This window comes from Leguminivora glycinivorella, chromosome 5 (genome assembly GCF_023078275.1).
Source record: "Leguminivora glycinivorella isolate SPB_JAAS2020 chromosome 5, LegGlyc_1.1, whole genome shotgun sequence".
NCBI classification, from domain to species: Eukaryota; Metazoa; Arthropoda; class Insecta; order Lepidoptera; family Tortricidae; genus Leguminivora; species Leguminivora glycinivorella.
The window spans coordinates 23,685,366-23,703,088 of record NC_062975.1 but is presented as its reverse complement, the minus strand read 5'-3'; the positions used below and the strand labels follow the sequence as shown (position 1 = coordinate 23,703,088).

The window sequence follows — 17,723 nt, the reverse complement described above, 5'->3', positions numbered from 1 at the left end:
AGCGGCCATTATATCTGTGGGTCAGTGCGTAGCACTCACAATGAGACGCCATGACAGTCGAACGCCGCCACCGTATGAAGGAACGCAAATAGGGCGGGGAAAGAGCCCTTTCGCTACCTGTGTACCCTTATAATCGAATACAATAGACTATGCAAATTGCGACATGACTTATAGAGCATCTTTATTTTGATGTCAGTACAGCACAGGTCCTTCAACCGTGTACTTCGAATCAAATTTGAATGAGTTAAGTGAAATACAGTGTCTTTCTGGTGATGTTTATTTTTAAATAAAATAGAGGAACAATAACTTTAGTAAAGGTAAGTGGTTATAATTTTTCCAAAATATATATTTGCCTAATGATAGTAGACAATTAAATAATTCTTAATACAATTTTATTAATTTGCCTAAATATTATCTCAAGATGTAGTTACAATACATTAAATATTGAGATGATTACCTAGCATATAAAGCCACATCAATAGGGTAAACTCATAAATAATTTGGTTACAAATAAAAAATACGTAAGTAGGTACACAATTGAGGGTAGGTTCCATGGTCGACACTTGCTTAGTTACGATATTTTTGTGTTTTTTGTACATTTTGCTATTTTTTTGTAAGTTTTTCAAGTGTGTTTATTCCGGCTCGTTCATTCGGAGGCGAGCGAAGTCTTCGAAGACGATGTTGTCCTCTTCCTCGTTGGTGTAGAGAGAGTTCTCGTAACGGTGTCTCTCGATGCTCTGCATCTTCTTCATTGCATTGAAACGCTGGCGTTCAACGCTGCCTATAACATAGATATATTATGTCGAATTTTAACTACATACTTTGATGGAAACATTCAAATTTAGTTTAATCAGAATAAAATAAACAAAGCAAGAATCATTATTTTTTGTTCTTTCATTATATTTTTATGAAAAAAAAACTGGATGAAGATTACGTAATGTATTAAAAAAGACTTTACGGCAACGTTATTGTGAAGGTTTTTTTAACTTGTATATTAACCTAACTCTACCTCTAAATTATTTAAATCTTTAAGAGACTGCACTAGGCAATTTAGTGAGACAGAGTCAATGTCAGATATACAGTTATTCGCTAGTAATTTTGATAAAAAAACAGGTTGACTGACGCCATACCCCATCAGCCTAAAAAATCAGTGGGTCCTATGAATAAACTCCCACCTCGGACTTGTGCACTTCTTCACCGAGTCATTTTGAGTTATGCCCTTATTCACAGGACCCACTGAAATATTCTTACCTTCAGCGGGATGCAGGAGCTTGAAAGGTACATCAGTGACCAGCTCGCCACCCAGAGTTCCACAGTTCAGCTTCACACGTACAGAGTAGGAAACCACGATACCAATAGCCTCAGTCGGGCACTTTCCGTCGGCCACCAGGGTCGAGCTAGCCAAGTTGACGTCATCTTCCTTCAGGTGACCGTCCAAAGCCACACCTGTGTACAAATTAATATGATTTTATTTTTCTATTTACCAAGTATAAAGAGTAATAAAAGCGTCCCTGTTATGGCCGATTTTTTTTCTACACGCCACAAATATCCACTTGTGTAAATTTCTAAGGTCGCCAATTAATTGTATGTTTTTCAAAATATCGATAGTTGTTTGCTACAAAATTTGGTGCACAGCACTCAAAGCCACTAGTTTAATTTAATGTCTATATTTTTATGTGCTGATACATATATGCAGAATCGTTAAACAGAAATGTGATAATCTAAAAAGTTAATCGTTACTACGAGTATGTTCTTTTACCGCGAATGTCCTTGTTGGTACGCGCCAATGGCACTAGATAGAAAGTCTTTGACAGACTAGCGCCGGGGGTGATAGGGCATCCTTCACGGCTCTCCAGGAAGCAACGTGGCGGCTGAACTGAGAATTAATCATCGTAATCTCAACATGCTGGACAACCATGCAGCGGATGTTGCGGACCGACTTCCGGGAGTTGTTGGATACAATGACGTTGGCGGCTAGCTTCTCGCCATGGTAGTAGATTTCCTTGTCTAGAGTTACTTCCAGATTGATCTTTCCGTTGCTAAAAGTGAAGCCCTTGCTCACGAGAGAGCTTGGAAGACGACGGCCGCGGTTAGCAGGGGCATGCTGCAGCTGTAGACGAAAAATTGAAGAAATTAATAAATTAGAAATTAATCATACAACTATTTGATAACCTATAATGACACCGACTTTTTTTGCCCATAGATAAAATACTCAAAAAAGTATACATTAGAAGTCTCAGGTCTTTGTTCAGTAAACGACTCATAATTAAAATAATTAGTTAATTTCAGTTCTTTTCCTTACCTTCTTGATAGCAAGAGTCACTGAGCTCCTCTTGTGGCTTTTCTGGTCTTCAGTCTCAGCCACATAGGTTCGAACACAGTAATCCACTCCCATGGGCTTGCCCTGATCTTCTTCAGAAGGTTGGAGAGTGATCTGAATTATTAATGAACATTATTAACTCTGGCAACACTACTCCTAATAGCTACCTCTATGGACTAATATTCAAATTCAGTTTTATTTACCGAGCTAGGTGCCATATCAGGGAAGTTGAAGGTGAATGGATAGGCATTAGGGCCCAGCTTCTTAATAAGTTTCTCCTGGACCGAAGTAAGCTCCATTTTCGAGTTGATCATGGGCACAACTTGCTCTTGACCGATCACCATTTCCTTGGAAAACTTCACTCCCATCACTTCATCTTCTTCCCTACCATAGCGGTACGTTGTCACGAGCTAGACAAAAAGTAACAAGCTTATAGTAAGACGGTAGAAAACTTTTGTAAACAGTAATACCCTAGCATAAAAGAAATTTTAGTCGGATAATATCGATGATCCAATCTCGAACACAAATCATCACTTTTTTTTTGTTGTTTTTTTTTTCGTTTCGTCGCTGATCAAAATCATCGTAAGAATATGCTTTGTTGAATAATTTGTAGCTCAAAATGTTAAAGACAAAACACATTGCAAGCAGCTTAGCTAAAAAAGATCACGGACACGTCAAAAAGTTCGAAAAACATCACATTTAATCAATGCTACACTTCACTGTATTCACTATAGCACTTCACTTATGTACCTGACAGTAGACCTTCCTTCCTTTCAGGTAATCATTGTCAACAACCACGACTCCATCAACGGGATCGCAGTAATCCATATGATCAATGAAGTCCCGCTTGCCGAGGTAAACCGTAACTTTGCCATTTGGTGTAGTTTTCTTAAATACTTTAACAGCGACGACCATTCTTAGTAAGGTATTTGGATGTAACGGACTAGGGTTAAATATGAGATTCTTTCTCCTTATGGAGTTGTGATGTCTCTGTGAGGATTGACCAGAAATGATTAGCAGCTGGAAAATTTTCTTTTATATAGGAACATGTGAGGTTTCTTGCGGAACGTATTCTAATAAGATTATGTATGTGGGTGTTCTAATAGGATTAAAATCGTGTGACGCATTGCAATATCGATTTTGATGTCACACCACTAGCTGAAACTGAGCAAAATGTCGTAGTGAAACGAAACGTCACACTGACGTTTTGTTTTGACAGAAAAACTAGGTTAGGCTCCGATTTTATCTGATTCTTTTGATTGCTGTCGTTTTAAGCTTTGTTTATGCTGATAAACAATGAAATTAGCTTATAAGTATCTTATTAGGCTCATTCTAATATGCACTGATAAGTTGCCTTTGTCTGCTACGTAACTAGGTGCGTTTATACTCAAGTGTTTCATTTCATTTTGAATCATAGTATCGTAGTTTCACAGATTTGTTTTGTTTCAGCTATACGATCAGTATGCCGACGTTTCTGACGCCGGGCCGGCACGGTTATGCCGTCCGGTTCTCGCGAACTCGGCCGGACGCTCTGGCGGTGGCGACGAGTCAGTACTACGGGCTGGCTGGCGGAGGCACTCTATTCTTTTTGGAACTTGCTCCCGATGGAGCTACGATAGTGGAAGTACAGAAATTGGAATGGAATGACGGGCTGTTTGATGTGGTAACTATATTTATCTATTCAGATTTACTTTAGACTTTATTCATTGTTTGTGATGTTTTACCAGTATAAGGTACTAGGTATTTTTACTTGACTGTTATAAGTAGGAAATGCCTTCACTTTAGGAAACCATACTGCAACCCTTGAACTAAATTAGTAAACACCAATTGGATTTTATTTTCTTAAGCTGGATTTGGCCTTTTTACATAAATTAAAGTAAAGATATTCAAAAATTCGCTATACTTTAATACAAAGAGTATGAGCTCTTAGAATAGTACATTACGATACAAGTGCGTAAAAAAGGAAGTTCGAAACGAGTGGCGATAAATTAAAACACGACTGAAGGGAGTGTTTTAAATCGACACGAGTTACTAATTTCCTTTTCGCACGTGTATCGTACGACGTTTTTCAGTACAGATGAGCCTCCGAAGTTTCGACCTGGCATATAATGAACCACTTCTCGCACTAGTGCGTAAAAAAAAACACCATCTGTACTGAAAAATACTTTATTTAAGATATTCAAAGTTTTCAAAGTAAGCGTGCTATAAGTTACATATATCTTTCTAATCAAATTAAGAGATTTAAGTGTTAACCTGTCACTCGTAAGTGGCTTACAATCTGACATAGCGTTTACACTCTTTTGTAAGTATCGTGGGACCTAATTGGTGGCCCATTGTATGGTTAACCATTTGCCTAATTTTGTACAGTTAGTATCAAAATTATCGGATCAAGCAAAGCTACAGAAGTAACTATCATTCTGTAACCGAAAAGTAAAAAGAGATGTTAAGGGCATTCATGATAAGCATGAATGTTTGTTCCTGAGTAATATTTTCTATAGTATTTATAAGTAGTACCCACAAAACTAGCCTTTGAACTTATCGTGGTATTAATTCAATCAATGTTCATTATAATATCCTATAATATTTACATCAGAACAAGAAAACCCCATAAAAGATATTGGACAAATTATCAAAACTGAGGTTTTAAATTTTTGAACCCTGTGTGCATTGCAATGCAGTGTGACTACAAATTTATTTTAAAGGTCCTCTATATCAATTTTCTTTGCTTGAACATGCTTTCACACGGCCGGTTTCCACCCTCACATGGTAGATATTCCACCAATTGGCAGAAAATGCTTTGCTTTTTCTTTTCTTATATGTACTGCCAAGAAGTGGAATTCCTTGCCGGCCTCTATATTTCCTAGCTCATATGACCCAACCTTCAAATCTTGGGTGAACAAGCACCTGTTGGCCAATTTTTCGTCTCCACTAGTCTGTGCCCATTTTCAATAAAATAAAAAAGTAGGGTAGGTACCTATAGTTTTGCATGTTTATAATTAAGTAATGGCCACACCTACAACCTTGAACCATAACTTGGCATACTGATTCAAATGTGCTCCGAAGCCTTACAACCGAGCGACGTCACTAACGAGATTATATCTAGTTGGATCTGTTTATTTAAAGGCTGACTTAAGAACGGCGTGTGGATGTTTGTTTATGTAAGTGCAGCGGTGGGTCTTGGTTTGCATAATGTATTTTTCCTCAAACATGGTATGAAATATTGATGTTATGTGCCTAATAATTGGCCGCGAAGTTTCAGGTACAGTTAGGACAAGGGGTGATAATGAAATTTCATACAAACATTGCAGGCCCAGATGTTTGTGAAATAAAATCTAGGTATGTAACCATAAAAAATAAAAGCTATAAGGGTCTTTACAGACGTGTCGACTGCAATTGGTACAGGGCCTAGGCAATATTTGAAAATTGCAATTTGAATCAACAATTTTTTTTCCATTTTTTTTTATTGATATGTATTAGGGGCTGTTTAAAAAGGAACGAAAATTTGATTATTTTTGCGCTACGACGCACCGTTTAGGAGATACAGCCATTCAGTTTTTATTTTTAGTACTTAATTATTTCATACTCATGTCTGAGAAAAGCACTATATTACATACACACCTCGGCTGGAAATACAGGGATGCCCGCCTCAGAACTATCCGGCCTCAAATCTGTATATATGTTTCGGCCAGCAACCCCTTTGGTCCCAGACTCAAGTAGTAATGTACTAATGTTTAATGTTACAGTGCATATTAGCAACATGCAAATATATGTTGATGACATCTAGTGACCCTGCCTGGCATCCGTCCCGGTCATTTATTTGTGTGATGAGCATTCCTGAGTCATGGATGTTTTGTATGTATATAAGTATTTTATATATTATATATATCGTTGTCTGACCCACAACACAAGCCTTCTTGAGCTTACTGTGGGCCTCAAATCTGTTGAAATAATTTTTTTTTTTATTATTATTTATATGTCATCTTAATTTCAACATTCATGCTACTGGCGGAAGTTGAAACTAATTTGGCAGCATACAATTTAATATAAAATGTTACTTTTTTGCATATTTTCTTAAATTAGGTACTTGACTAAAAATATTTTTTTTTTTTCAAATAATTATAAAAAGCTCTTTCATTTGATGTGTTACATATCAAATTAAAGGTCAAATCGTGGCTCCGTTTTGCCGAAAGACGGACAAACAAACAAACACAAACTTTCCATTAATTAGTATGGATTATCTGGCTGACAGTCTTGCAGCTCGGGTGTAGGGGCATTTAGTTTTATTATGTTGAATCTATGAAGTATTTGTTCTGTCATAAATTCTTGGTAAGAAAAAATAGGTGTTTCCTATCGTGGCTCAAAGCGCGGATCCAGTCTTGGGGAAGCTCGGCTGTAGGGGCATTTAGTTTTTTGTTGAATCAATGGATTTCGTTACAGGTTGGCCATACATTCCAACTAGACTTTTCATTGACAGACGAAGATACAAGTTTTTTTAAAGTAGTGACAATTTGTTCCTAAATCATAGGTGTTTCCTATTGTCAATCGTGAAGAAAGCTTGTGGTTGCATGCAGATGGCAGTCCATATGACCCTAGACCGCGTCAAGTGGAAGAGATCACTGTTGGTCACGAACCTCAGCCATGAGGGAACGACTGAGAAGAGATTGACAATCTGCGTAGCTTAGGAATCCCATTAGGCGTCATCCATATATTACGTCACAGTGTAAGGGGGGGGGGGGTCATACTAAATGTGACAATGCCTGTTAAAAGGATACAAAAAAAGCGTGACATAGGGGGGGGGGTCCAAAAACCTGAAATTTGGTGTGACGTAATATGTGGATGATCCCTTATCTGTATTGTCCCTAATTCTTGTATTTACTTATGATATTGAAAACCAGCCTGAAAACCAGCGCCATGGCTAACTTAGTCATCGGCATATAATGTGTATAAAGTGTTATTAGACTAAGAAGTAATAGGTTAAGTTTTCATTTTTTTTTATACACCAAATAAACGTTATAAGACATACAATAAGACAACATACAATCACACCTGTTTCCCACAAAGGGGTAGGCAGAGCACATGCAACTGCTAAAGTTACAGTGCCCCACTCTTGGCAAATAAGGGGTTGAAAGAAAACGAAACTGTGACATTGCAGTGACAGGTTGCCAGCCTCTCGCCTACGCCACAATTTACCCCATATCCCACAGTCGCCTTCTACGACCCGTCACCACACGGGCGATACAAGCCGTTACGCCGTCACGTTAACCGATACGTTACGTTGCGTTAGCCGATACGTTATAAGACGTTATAAAAAAATATTTTTTTATATATTTTCAGACGTGGTCAGGCACGACAGATGGCGCTGCAGCCTGCGGGGCGGGGGACGGGGCCGTCATAGTATTCAGAGTGGGATGTGCGGCGCCCTTACGGGTACTAAGGGCACATACCAGTGAAGTGTGCTCCGTCGATTGGCCTAGGGCTCATTTACTTAGTGCCAGCTGGGATACCACTGTTAAACTGGTAAGTTTTAAAATAAGACTACACGATATCGTCACTACTTTGAAAAAATCTCGTATCTCACGCTGCTTCTCAAAGTTAAAACGCAGTAAGTCTATATGCATTCCTTACACACTTACTACAATTTTCTTTTCATTGACAGACGAAGATACAAGTTTTTTTTAAAGTAGTGACGATATGTAAAAAAGGACTACGAAAATATAAAAACAGAGAACAGACAGCGCACTACGAACTGGATCCAGCTCAGAATGCTATGGAGCCAGTGCTGACCTTCATAGAGCCCATTTACACAGAGGCACGACAGATATACATGTATTAAAGTAAAAAAAAATGCGATATAGTATTCTGTATGGGATCTGTGGCGCCCTTACGTACAAAGGGCAATTGCCATTTTGTATTGTAAGATTTGTAAGTGTAAGGCTTAGAAGTGAACGCTCATATCGAGCGTGCAGCGAGGTGGGGCGAGTGGCGTGCATGTCAAACAATTGAACCGACGCTGCATAGGGTGTCCCGCTGCTCGCGTCGAGCGAGCGTCCATACAGAACCTATCTCTATCGCTCTTGCGTATTGGATCAGAGCCAGACTGCTTGCGGCGTTTCGCATCGCAGTAATGCCATTCGGCTACGGGGTCAGGCCTTAGTGCGTTTTCAGATTATCCGATCCGATGTCGGATGTAGGACCCACGTCCCACATTACAGGCGCAATCTTGGATTTTTCCATTGAAATCCTTCCGACATCCGTTATCGGATCGGATAATGTGAAAACGCACTTACACTAACTCTTATTAATGATCTCAGGCCTCACACTAACTCTTATTAATGATCATTTCTCAGGCCTCACACTAACTCTTATTAATGATCATTTCTCAGGCCTCACACTAACTCTTCTTAATGATCATTTCATTTGAGTATATCTTATAGAGTATATGTGTAAGTTCATCCCCTCATTATAGTATTTAATGATAATAGTTTTAATTTGTAAATAGTAGAATAGAAAGTGATATCTGATTATTGTTTTCTGTCACGATGCCTGCACGTACCAAATGTTTCTTTTTAACCCAGTGGTTGACTGGTAGAGAATGCCTTAAGGCATTATGTCCACCATTTGTACTTATTTTTTTATGTGCAATAAAGAATAAATAAATAAATTTCTCAGGCCTCACACTAACTCTTATTACTGATCATTTCTCAGGCCTCACACTAACTCTTATTACTGATCATTTCTCAGGCCTCACACTAACTCTTATTAATGATCATTTCTCAGGCCTCACACTAACTCTTATTAATGATCATTTCTCAGGCCTCACACTAACTCTTATTAATGATCATTTCTCAGGCCTCACACTAACTCTTATTAATGATCATTTCTCAGGCCTCACACTAACTCTTATTAATGATTTTCTTAAGGCTCACACTAACTCTTATTAATACAAATACAAATAATTTATTAATAATCAAACATAATTTACAGTGATTGTTCTTAGGCCTCACACTAACTCTGTTATACATATGATCATTTATACAAATGCCTGAGCCTACACTAACTCTTATTACTGATCATTTCTCAGGCCTCACACTAACTCTTATTAGTGATCATTTCTCAGGCCTCACACACTAAAATAAAACTTATTAGAAAATAAACACAAGATCATTTCTCAGGCCTCACACTAACTCTTATTAATGATCATTTCTCAGGCCTCACACTAACTCTTATTAATGATCATTTCTCAGGCCTCACACTAACTCTTATTAATGATCATTTCTCAGGCCTCACACTAACTCTAATTACTGATCATTTCTCAGGCCTCACACTAACTCTTATTAATGATAATTTCAGTGGGACCCGGAATCCGAGACGTGCATAAGCACGTTCTCCGGGCACTCGGCGCTGGTGTACACGGCCGCGTTCTCGCCGCACTCCCCCGCCACGTTCGCGTCGGTCTCCGGAGACGGCCACCTCAAGCTGTGGACGTGCGCGGACCCGGAGCCCAAGGCCGTCGTCAAGGCGCATGACGCTGAGGTCAGTTCTGCACAAGCGAATAATTCCAATTTAGAACCGCGAGCGTCGCGAGTGGTTCGAAAATTCGATTCTTGAGCGTTGCGAGGCTTTCAAGGCACGAAGGTTAAACAGGTTAAACAAACTTTGCCACCGAGTGAAAGACTACATTTCCAATAAATAAAAGACCTTGTCTCTGCACGTTCATAACGGAATATTGTTGTTTCAGGTGTTATCGTGCGATTGGAGCAGGATAGAGACACACGCCATCGCGACCGCAGGGTCCGATGGCCTGGTCAAGGGCTGGGACCTTAGGAGGCTCACATCGCCCATGTTTACTTTAAAAGGTAATATAAAGTCGCCCGTTTGCCTGTGCGTATGTGTTCGCGATAAACTCAAAAACTACTCAACGAATAAATTAAAAAAGCGGAAAAGTCTGCCTTGGGTGAGACTCGAACTCACGGCCACTGGATCGATACTCCGCGCTCTGCCAACTGAGCCACCAAGACACCAAGCAGACGTTTCTGCTAATCAACAGTTAAAATTTACTCAACGGATTTTCATGCTTATGATTCTTGAGGATGGTTTAGGTGGGTGAATCGACTTTTTCTTTTCATTTCAACCAACTTTTAATTTTGTATAAAACCAGCGTGACTCAGGGGACCGTAACCATGGCAATAACAGGCAAGAAGAAGTTGACTCACCCAGGTATATAATTTGTTAAGGTTTTCTTTTAAGTTGATTGAAATATGTCAATTTTTGTTAATCGAGTCGGTGAAAATGGCGCTGCTCAGGGACTTCAAGCGAATGCGCCGCCCATACCGATTTAGATATAATAAAACAATGTATGGTGGAATTGTACCTCTTATAAAGGTCTACAAAAAAGTCTTCGATGGTATATCGTATCTTTTACGGATAACTTACTACAAAGACTTATGTAACTCCGTGTGGACAGCTACAGTCTAAGAAAAAAACGTACCTAGGACAGCTACAGTCTAAGAAAAAAACGTACCTCAAAGCCCTAGAGAAAAAGGTACGGTGGCCTAGATGGCGTTACACCTTTAGGGAACGCTCGGCTAGATGGCGCTAATATTAATATTTGACCAAAGAGGATCGAGTATTATAGAGAGTTACTGTCGAAGTAAAATGTGTAATCACAGTGCATAGACTGCCATCTCTTGACACAGGCTTACAACTTTTGAACCTCAGTTTTGACAATTTGGCCCATATTCTTAGCTTGATATGTTTTAAAATGTCAAATATTAATATTAGCGCCATCTAGCTGAGCGTACCTACCCCACAGGTGTAATGCCATCTAGGCCACCGTACCTTTTTCTGTATGGTACTGAGGTACGTTTTTTTCTTAGACTTTATCTGTCTTTACGGAGTTATATACGTCTTTGTATTTGACATTTTCTCACATATCAAGCTAACAATATGGGCCAAATTGTCAAAAATGAGGTTCAAAAGTTTTAAGCTTGTGTCGAGAGATGGCAGTCTATGCACTGTGATTACACATTTTACTTTGACAGTAACTCTCTATAATACTCGATCCTTTGCTTACTATCGGGGTTTTTTGTTTGATTTAATCCCCGTGCATGGCGAGCCGCTAGTGGATCAATAAACGATTGTTGGTGGATATCAAACACCACACCACATATTTCGTGGAAAAGCACCCTAACACCGTGCTTTCTCTTGTACAGGGTGGCCCAAAAATACGTTGACAAACGTTTGTATAATTATTTTTCTCTCCTTACACGAATGATCGAGCCAAAGGAGGATATTTTGAAGACGATTCAATTTATTTGGTCAAAAATAAATTGAATATCCTCCTTTGGCTTTGAAGTACAAACGCAAATATTAGAACAAAAACTTAAGCAGCTGCACCTCTAATATGACTTTATTCTAACTTATTGCACGTATAGCTTGTAAAATATCCTAATTTTTGTAATCAAAAAACGGGCTAGGGTTTTAAGATTGATTACAAACTATAATTTATAGTTTTAACTCAGGTGAATTTACGTAAGTAGGCTGAAACGTATCGAGCTTATGAATCGGGAAAACATGTCTTTACACAATTGGTCTACATTGCAAACCTTGCGAAATGGACATGATTGCTGTTGAAATATCCATGGTGAATGTAGAAATATACAATATATATATAGGCCCAAAAATATTTTCGGTAATTTCGATATTTTGGTTTATTTCAACATTTCCCTATTCTTAGTCAACGTAATTTTGGGCCACCCTGTACAAAAAAGGTAAATATAAATAAATAAATAAATAAATATTATAGGACATTCTTACACAGATTGACTGAGCCCCACGGTAAGCTCAAGAAGGCTTGTATTGTGGGTACTCGGACAACGATATACATATATAATATACAAATACTTATATACATAGAAAACATCCATGACTCAGGAACAAATATCTGTGCTCATCACACAGATAAATGCCCTTACCGGGATTCGAACCTAGGACCGCGGCAAAGGCAGGGTCACTACTAATTGTCGTGATATTTTAAGTGGAAATAGTTGAAGGGATGGAGAGTGACATAGGCTACTCTTTGTCTCTTTCTAACGCGAGCTAGTAGAATATAAATCTTGAATTATATGTTCCAGGGTGCGAATGTGCAGTGAGAAGAGTGCAGTTTTCCCCCCACGCACCCTCCGTCATAGCGGGAGTGTCCTATGACTTTACCACAAGGTTTGTATTTTATATTCTCTCAAACAAGTCTGTCAGTAAATAAGAACTAAGAAAACTATAGGTATCCTTTTCTATAGCACCCTAAAGAAAAGGATGCATATAGTTTTCTTTGTTCTTATTTACTGATAGACTTGGTTGACAGAGTATAGTTTATATCTGGTTTTAAACTTTCATGATTATTACACACTTTTAAATTGGGACTTAATCTTGAGTCTTTTCCGAGACCACGGGGACAATGCCGTCCCTGAAACGTTTGAGGTCAGTTTAATATGTAGTCATACGCGAGAATCTATTTAAAGAGTTCTTATAGTTTATCTCCCTTAGGCCCACTTGCACCAACTACTTAACTCAGGGTTAGTGGGCTGTCAACTGTCAAATTCCATATAAAATGGTGGGTTAATCCTCGGGTTAACCCTCCATTTTTATTGGCCGTTAGGGCCACTTGCACCAACGAAAACGGGTTAACCCACCATTTAATATGGAATTTGACAAATGACAGCCCACCTAGTCCCACATAACCACTAGGGTCCCCCCTCGCACCCTTTTTTTTTTTAAGGGGGGGAAAATGCGTTCCGCATACCACTAGGGTGCGAGGGGGGACCCTAGTGGTTATGTGGGACTCCCGTATTGGCTAATGAGGCCACGGTATACCCACTAAAAACCCTCCCACATGCCACCTCGCCGCTTTGTTGGCGGGGTTACCGGAACGCTTGCGCTCACAACGGCGACCCCGCCGGCGGCAGCCGCCCACGTGCAGCTTCTCCGCGGATGCCCAAAGGCCCTCCACAGTGAGTGCGCCGGATGACAGGGCGCACCTTCCTGCTCGGCCGCTTATAGGCTCGTACAGTGACGGACCCCCTCGAGTCCGCCACAAAGAGGCCATAGGCGCCAGAATGTTCCGGCGCCCAGCGGTGGAAATGGTCTTTGGTTCCACCGCTAACCAAGTCGGCCGCAAAGGATAGGGAAAACGGCGCACCGTAATACCGGCACTCCTCTTCCCTTGCGGCCCCACCAATGCCGCTACAGCGGAGCGGCCGCGCCAAGGTCGCAGGGGGTAGGGAGAGTGGCGCACCGCTATACCATCACGCCTCTCCCCCTGCGATCCCACCTCGGCTACCGTGGGAGGGCACAGAGCGGCATCCCATACTGCCGGATCTTCTCTCCCACCGCAGTCCTCCCAGACGCGTCTTAAGTGGGCTTTACAAGCCCACTTAGAGCGACCGCCTCGGGCCAGCCAGCTCCCCAAACCGGCCGGCCCTGGGTACCTCTTAGCTTCACCGTGGGTGACCAGTCCACGGTTACTAAGCCCCCCCACCACGGCAAGGTGGGCACCCTAGGGGGGGAGCCCACTAACCCTGAGTTAAGTGGTTGGTGCAAGTGGGCCTTATTCATAAACGTTCACTAAAGTTATCAAACCGATAGAGTTCGTTTGTCCCTTTCCGACGTATTGGTGTGATAGAAAGGGACAAACGAACTTTATCGGCTTGATAACTTTAGTGAACGTTTATGAATAAGGGGATCTATCTATTACACCACTTTAGGGTTCCGTACCTCGAAACAAAATAACAAAACCCTGAGGGCCACCTGCAGCAAGGAAAATGGAGGGTTAACCCGAGTGTTAACCCACCATTTTATATGGAATTTGACAGTTGACAGCCCACTAACCCTGAGTTAAGTGGTTGGTGCAAGTGGGCCTTATAGGATCAATTTGTAGGCCGACCGTCCGTTTGTCAAAGAAAAATGACGCTATTATTAGATTAATTATCAGAAAAGTTATACTATTTATTCAAGTCTTGACTACTTTCTAGGTATATATATATATACAGTATTTATATATTTTTGTTTAAGCCTTCAGCATCACAAGCCTTATTGAACATTTACGTGGGACTTAATCAATAAGATATGTGTAAGATTGTCCTATTTTATTCATAATGTCTATTTAACTGAGCATTATTAGCCATTCCACACGTGGACATCGCATATGAACCTTAAAAGAACTCGCGACGTAAAGTAACAATAGAAAGTGCGAACGTGCGTTCCGTGAGAACGCGCGCCACCCCTGATTAGGCCGCGAACTCGCGGCCGCTAGCATGTACTTGTAGCGCGGCGATAGAATCGCGGAGTGAGCCGCCCCTGCTATTATTAAGATAGCGCGAGGAATTTTCGTCGTCGAGCGATCGGATTTCAGGGAGCGACAATCTTTTGTTCGTTTCGTCGTTAGCTTATTGCTTATTTCGCTTCTTGTGAGACCAGTGCCTAACTCTAACTTTCTATATTAAAGGATATGGGACCTAAAGAGAGGTTGCGAGCCGCTAGAAACGATCCGCCACCACTCGGAGTTCACATACGGCCTGGACTGGAGCGCGCTCAGACCGCACCAGCTGGCCGACTGCGGGTGGGACTCGCTGGTGCACGTGTTCACGGCCCGGTGTCTCTTGTGAGGTGGGTATACTCTGGCACGGCTACACGGTCAGTACATACGGGCTGGACTGGAGCGCGCTCAGACCGCACCAGCTGGCCGACTGCGGGTGGGACTCGCTGGTGCACGTGTTCACGGCCCGGTGTCTCTTGTGAGGTGGGTATACTCTGGCACGGCTACACAGTCAGTACATACGGGCTGGACTAGAGCCAGCTCAGACCGCACCAGCTGGCCGACTGCGGGTGGGACTCGCTGGTGCACGTGTTCACGGCCCGGTGTCTCTTGTGAGGTGGGTATACTCTGGCACGGCTACACAGTCAGTACATACGGGCTGGACTAGAGCCAGCTCAGACCGCACCAGCTGGCCGACTGCGGGTGGGACTCGCTGGTGCACGTGTTCACGGCCCGGTGTCTCTTGTGAGGTGGGTATACTCTGGCACGGCTACACAGTCAGTACATACGGGCTGGACTAGAGCCAGCTCAGACCGCACCAGCTGGCCGACTGCGGGTGGGACTCGCTGGTGCACGTGTTCACGGCCCGGTGTCTCTTGTGAGGTGGGTATACTCCGGCACGGCTACACAGTCAGTACATACGGGCTGGACTAGAGCCAGCTCAGATCGCACCAGCTGGCCGACTGCGGGTGGGACTCGCTGGTGCACGTGTTCACGGCCCGGTGTCTCTTGTGAGGTGGGTATACTCTGGCACGGCTACACAGTCAGTACATACGGGCTGGACTAGAGCCAGCTCAGACCGCACCAGCTGGCCGATTGCGGGTGGGACTCGCTGGTGCACGTGTTCACGGCCCGGTGTCTCTTGTGAGGTGGGTATACTCCGGCACGGCTACACAGTCAGTACATACGGGCTGGACTAGAGCCAGCTCAGACCGCACCAGCTGGCCGACTGCGGGTGGGACTCGCTGGTGCACGTGTTCACGGCCCGGTGTCTCTTGTGAGGTGGGTATACTCCGGCACGGCTACACAGTCAGTACATACGGGCTGGACTAGAGCCAGCTCAGACCGCACCAGCTGGCCGACTGCGGGTGGGACTCGCTGGTGCACGTGTTCACGGCCCGGTGTCTCTTGTGAGGTGGGTATACTCCGGCACGGCTACACAGTCAGTACATACGGGCTGGACTAGAGCCAGCTCAGACCGCACCAGCTGGCCGACTGCGGGTGGGACTCGCTGGTGCACGTGTTCACGGCCCGGTGTCTCTTGTGAGGTGGGTATACTCCGGCACGGCTACACAGTCAGTACATACGGGCTGGACTGGAGCCAGCTCAGACCGCACCAGCTGGCCGACTGCGGGTGGGACTCGCTGGTGCACGTGTTCACGGCCCGGTGTCTCTTGTGAGGTGGGTATACTCCGGCACGGCTACACAGTCAGTACATACGGGCTGGACTGGAGCCAGCTCAGACCGCACCAGCTGGCCGACTGCGGGTGGGACTCGCTGGTGCACGTGTTCACGGCCCGGTGTCTCTTGTGAGGTGGGTATACTCCGGCACGGCTACACAGTCAGTACATACGGGCTGGACTAGAGCCAGCTCAGACCGCACCAGCTGGCCGACTGCGGGTGGGACTCGCTGGTGCACGTGTTCACGGCCCGGTGTCTCTTGTGAGGTGGGTATACTCTGGCACGGCTACACAGTCAGTACATACGGGCTGGACTGCAGCGCGCTCAGACCGCACCAGCTGGCCGACTGCGGGTGGGACTCAATGGTGCACGTGTTCACGGCCTGGTGTCTCTTGTGAGGTGGGTATACTCCGGCACGGCTACACAGTCAGTACATACAGGCTGGACTAGAGCCAGCTCAGACCGCACCAGCTGGCCGACTGCGGGTGGGACTCGCTGGTGCACGTGTTCACGGCCCGGTGTCTCTTGTGAGGTGGGTATACTCTGGCACGGCTACACAGTCAGTACATACGGGCTGGACTGGAGCGCGCTCAGACCGCACCAGCTGGCCGACTGCGGGTGGGACTCGCTGGTGCACGTGTTCACGACCCGGTGTCTCTTGTGAGGTGGGTATACTCTGGCACGGCTACACAGTCAGTACATGCGGGCTGGACTGGAACGCGCTCAGACATGGCCACTCCCGCTCCCCGCTGAAAGTGCCGCCCACCCCCTCTCGGTTACCTCACAGTTACCGCCTGTCAAAAACGCGACCAGTCGACCTGTCATATTTCACTCATACAAGCATAGTACGTGTTCACGTTCACCTACACGAGCTTAGACAGTGTGCTAGGAACGCACCTCTTTCATATATTTGATCGCCAGTGTCCGAGGTGTGCCTATGGGGTGGCGTATAGTGACATCTATTTATAGGAATCCATTTTTTGTTTCAGATAAAGTGGACTAGTCAATACAAGGATACCTCTTGGTGAAGGTGGGATTTTTTTTCCCGAGACAATGGCTTTCAAGAGGATACCGTAGCATATGAAAGCTTGCAACTATAACTAAAGGGTGTACCGGAAATAAACTGTAAATTTCATTACATTTCTGATGGCGACTGTACTGCTATCAAACTGATGTGTATGTTTTTATATCCCAGATATTATTCCGCCTCATATAATTTAAAAAAGCATGTTTTTTTATCATTTAAAATATCTGGGATTTAAAAACAACGGTTAAGGCACTGGTCCCAGCGCGAGCTAGTAAGCTATGAGCTATCGGCTATAAAAACGAACAAAAGATAAGCACTCCCGTGCAAAAAAAAAAACACGGCGATTTTGATAGCTCAGCATTTCTTTTTTTTGTCACTTTTATGAA

The 17,723-nt window shown here is 43.2% G+C and overlaps 2 protein-coding genes across 3 annotated transcripts; one reads left to right on the top strand and one right to left on the bottom strand.

The window, feature by feature from the left end:
• Positions 1-261: 261 nt before the first annotated feature.
• LOC125226660 (arrestin homolog) lies at positions 262-3,310 on the bottom strand. Its single transcript, XM_048130708.1, is given in 7 exon segments — positions 262-781; positions 1,252-1,446; positions 1,760-1,858; positions 1,861-2,110; positions 2,303-2,434; positions 2,524-2,730; positions 3,071-3,310. Coding segments are annotated over 7 exon segments (1,197 nt in total). The 5' UTR covers positions 3,236-3,310; the 3' UTR covers positions 262-632.
• A 246-nt stretch (positions 3,311-3,556) lies between these two features.
• On the top strand, positions 3,557-17,650 carry LOC125226661 (peroxisomal targeting signal 2 receptor). Of its 2 annotated transcripts, XM_048130710.1 has the most exons (9): positions 3,557-3,695; positions 3,770-3,983; positions 7,655-7,837; positions 9,671-9,853; positions 10,059-10,176; positions 12,454-12,538; positions 14,820-14,882; positions 15,016-15,113; positions 17,300-17,650. In XM_048130710.1, the coding sequence occupies exons 2-8, from the start codon at positions 3,783-3,785 to the stop codon at positions 15,110-15,112; spliced, it is 930 nt and encodes a 309-aa protein (XP_047986667.1). In that variant the 5' UTR covers positions 3,557-3,695; positions 3,770-3,782; the 3' UTR covers position 15,113; positions 17,300-17,650. The 2 variants fall into 2 exon arrangements, with proteins under 2 accessions (XP_047986667.1, XP_047986666.1); XM_048130709.1 differs by lacking the exon at positions 15,016-15,113 and having other exon boundaries at positions 14,820-14,980.
• The last annotated feature ends 73 nt before the right edge of the window (positions 17,651-17,723 follow it).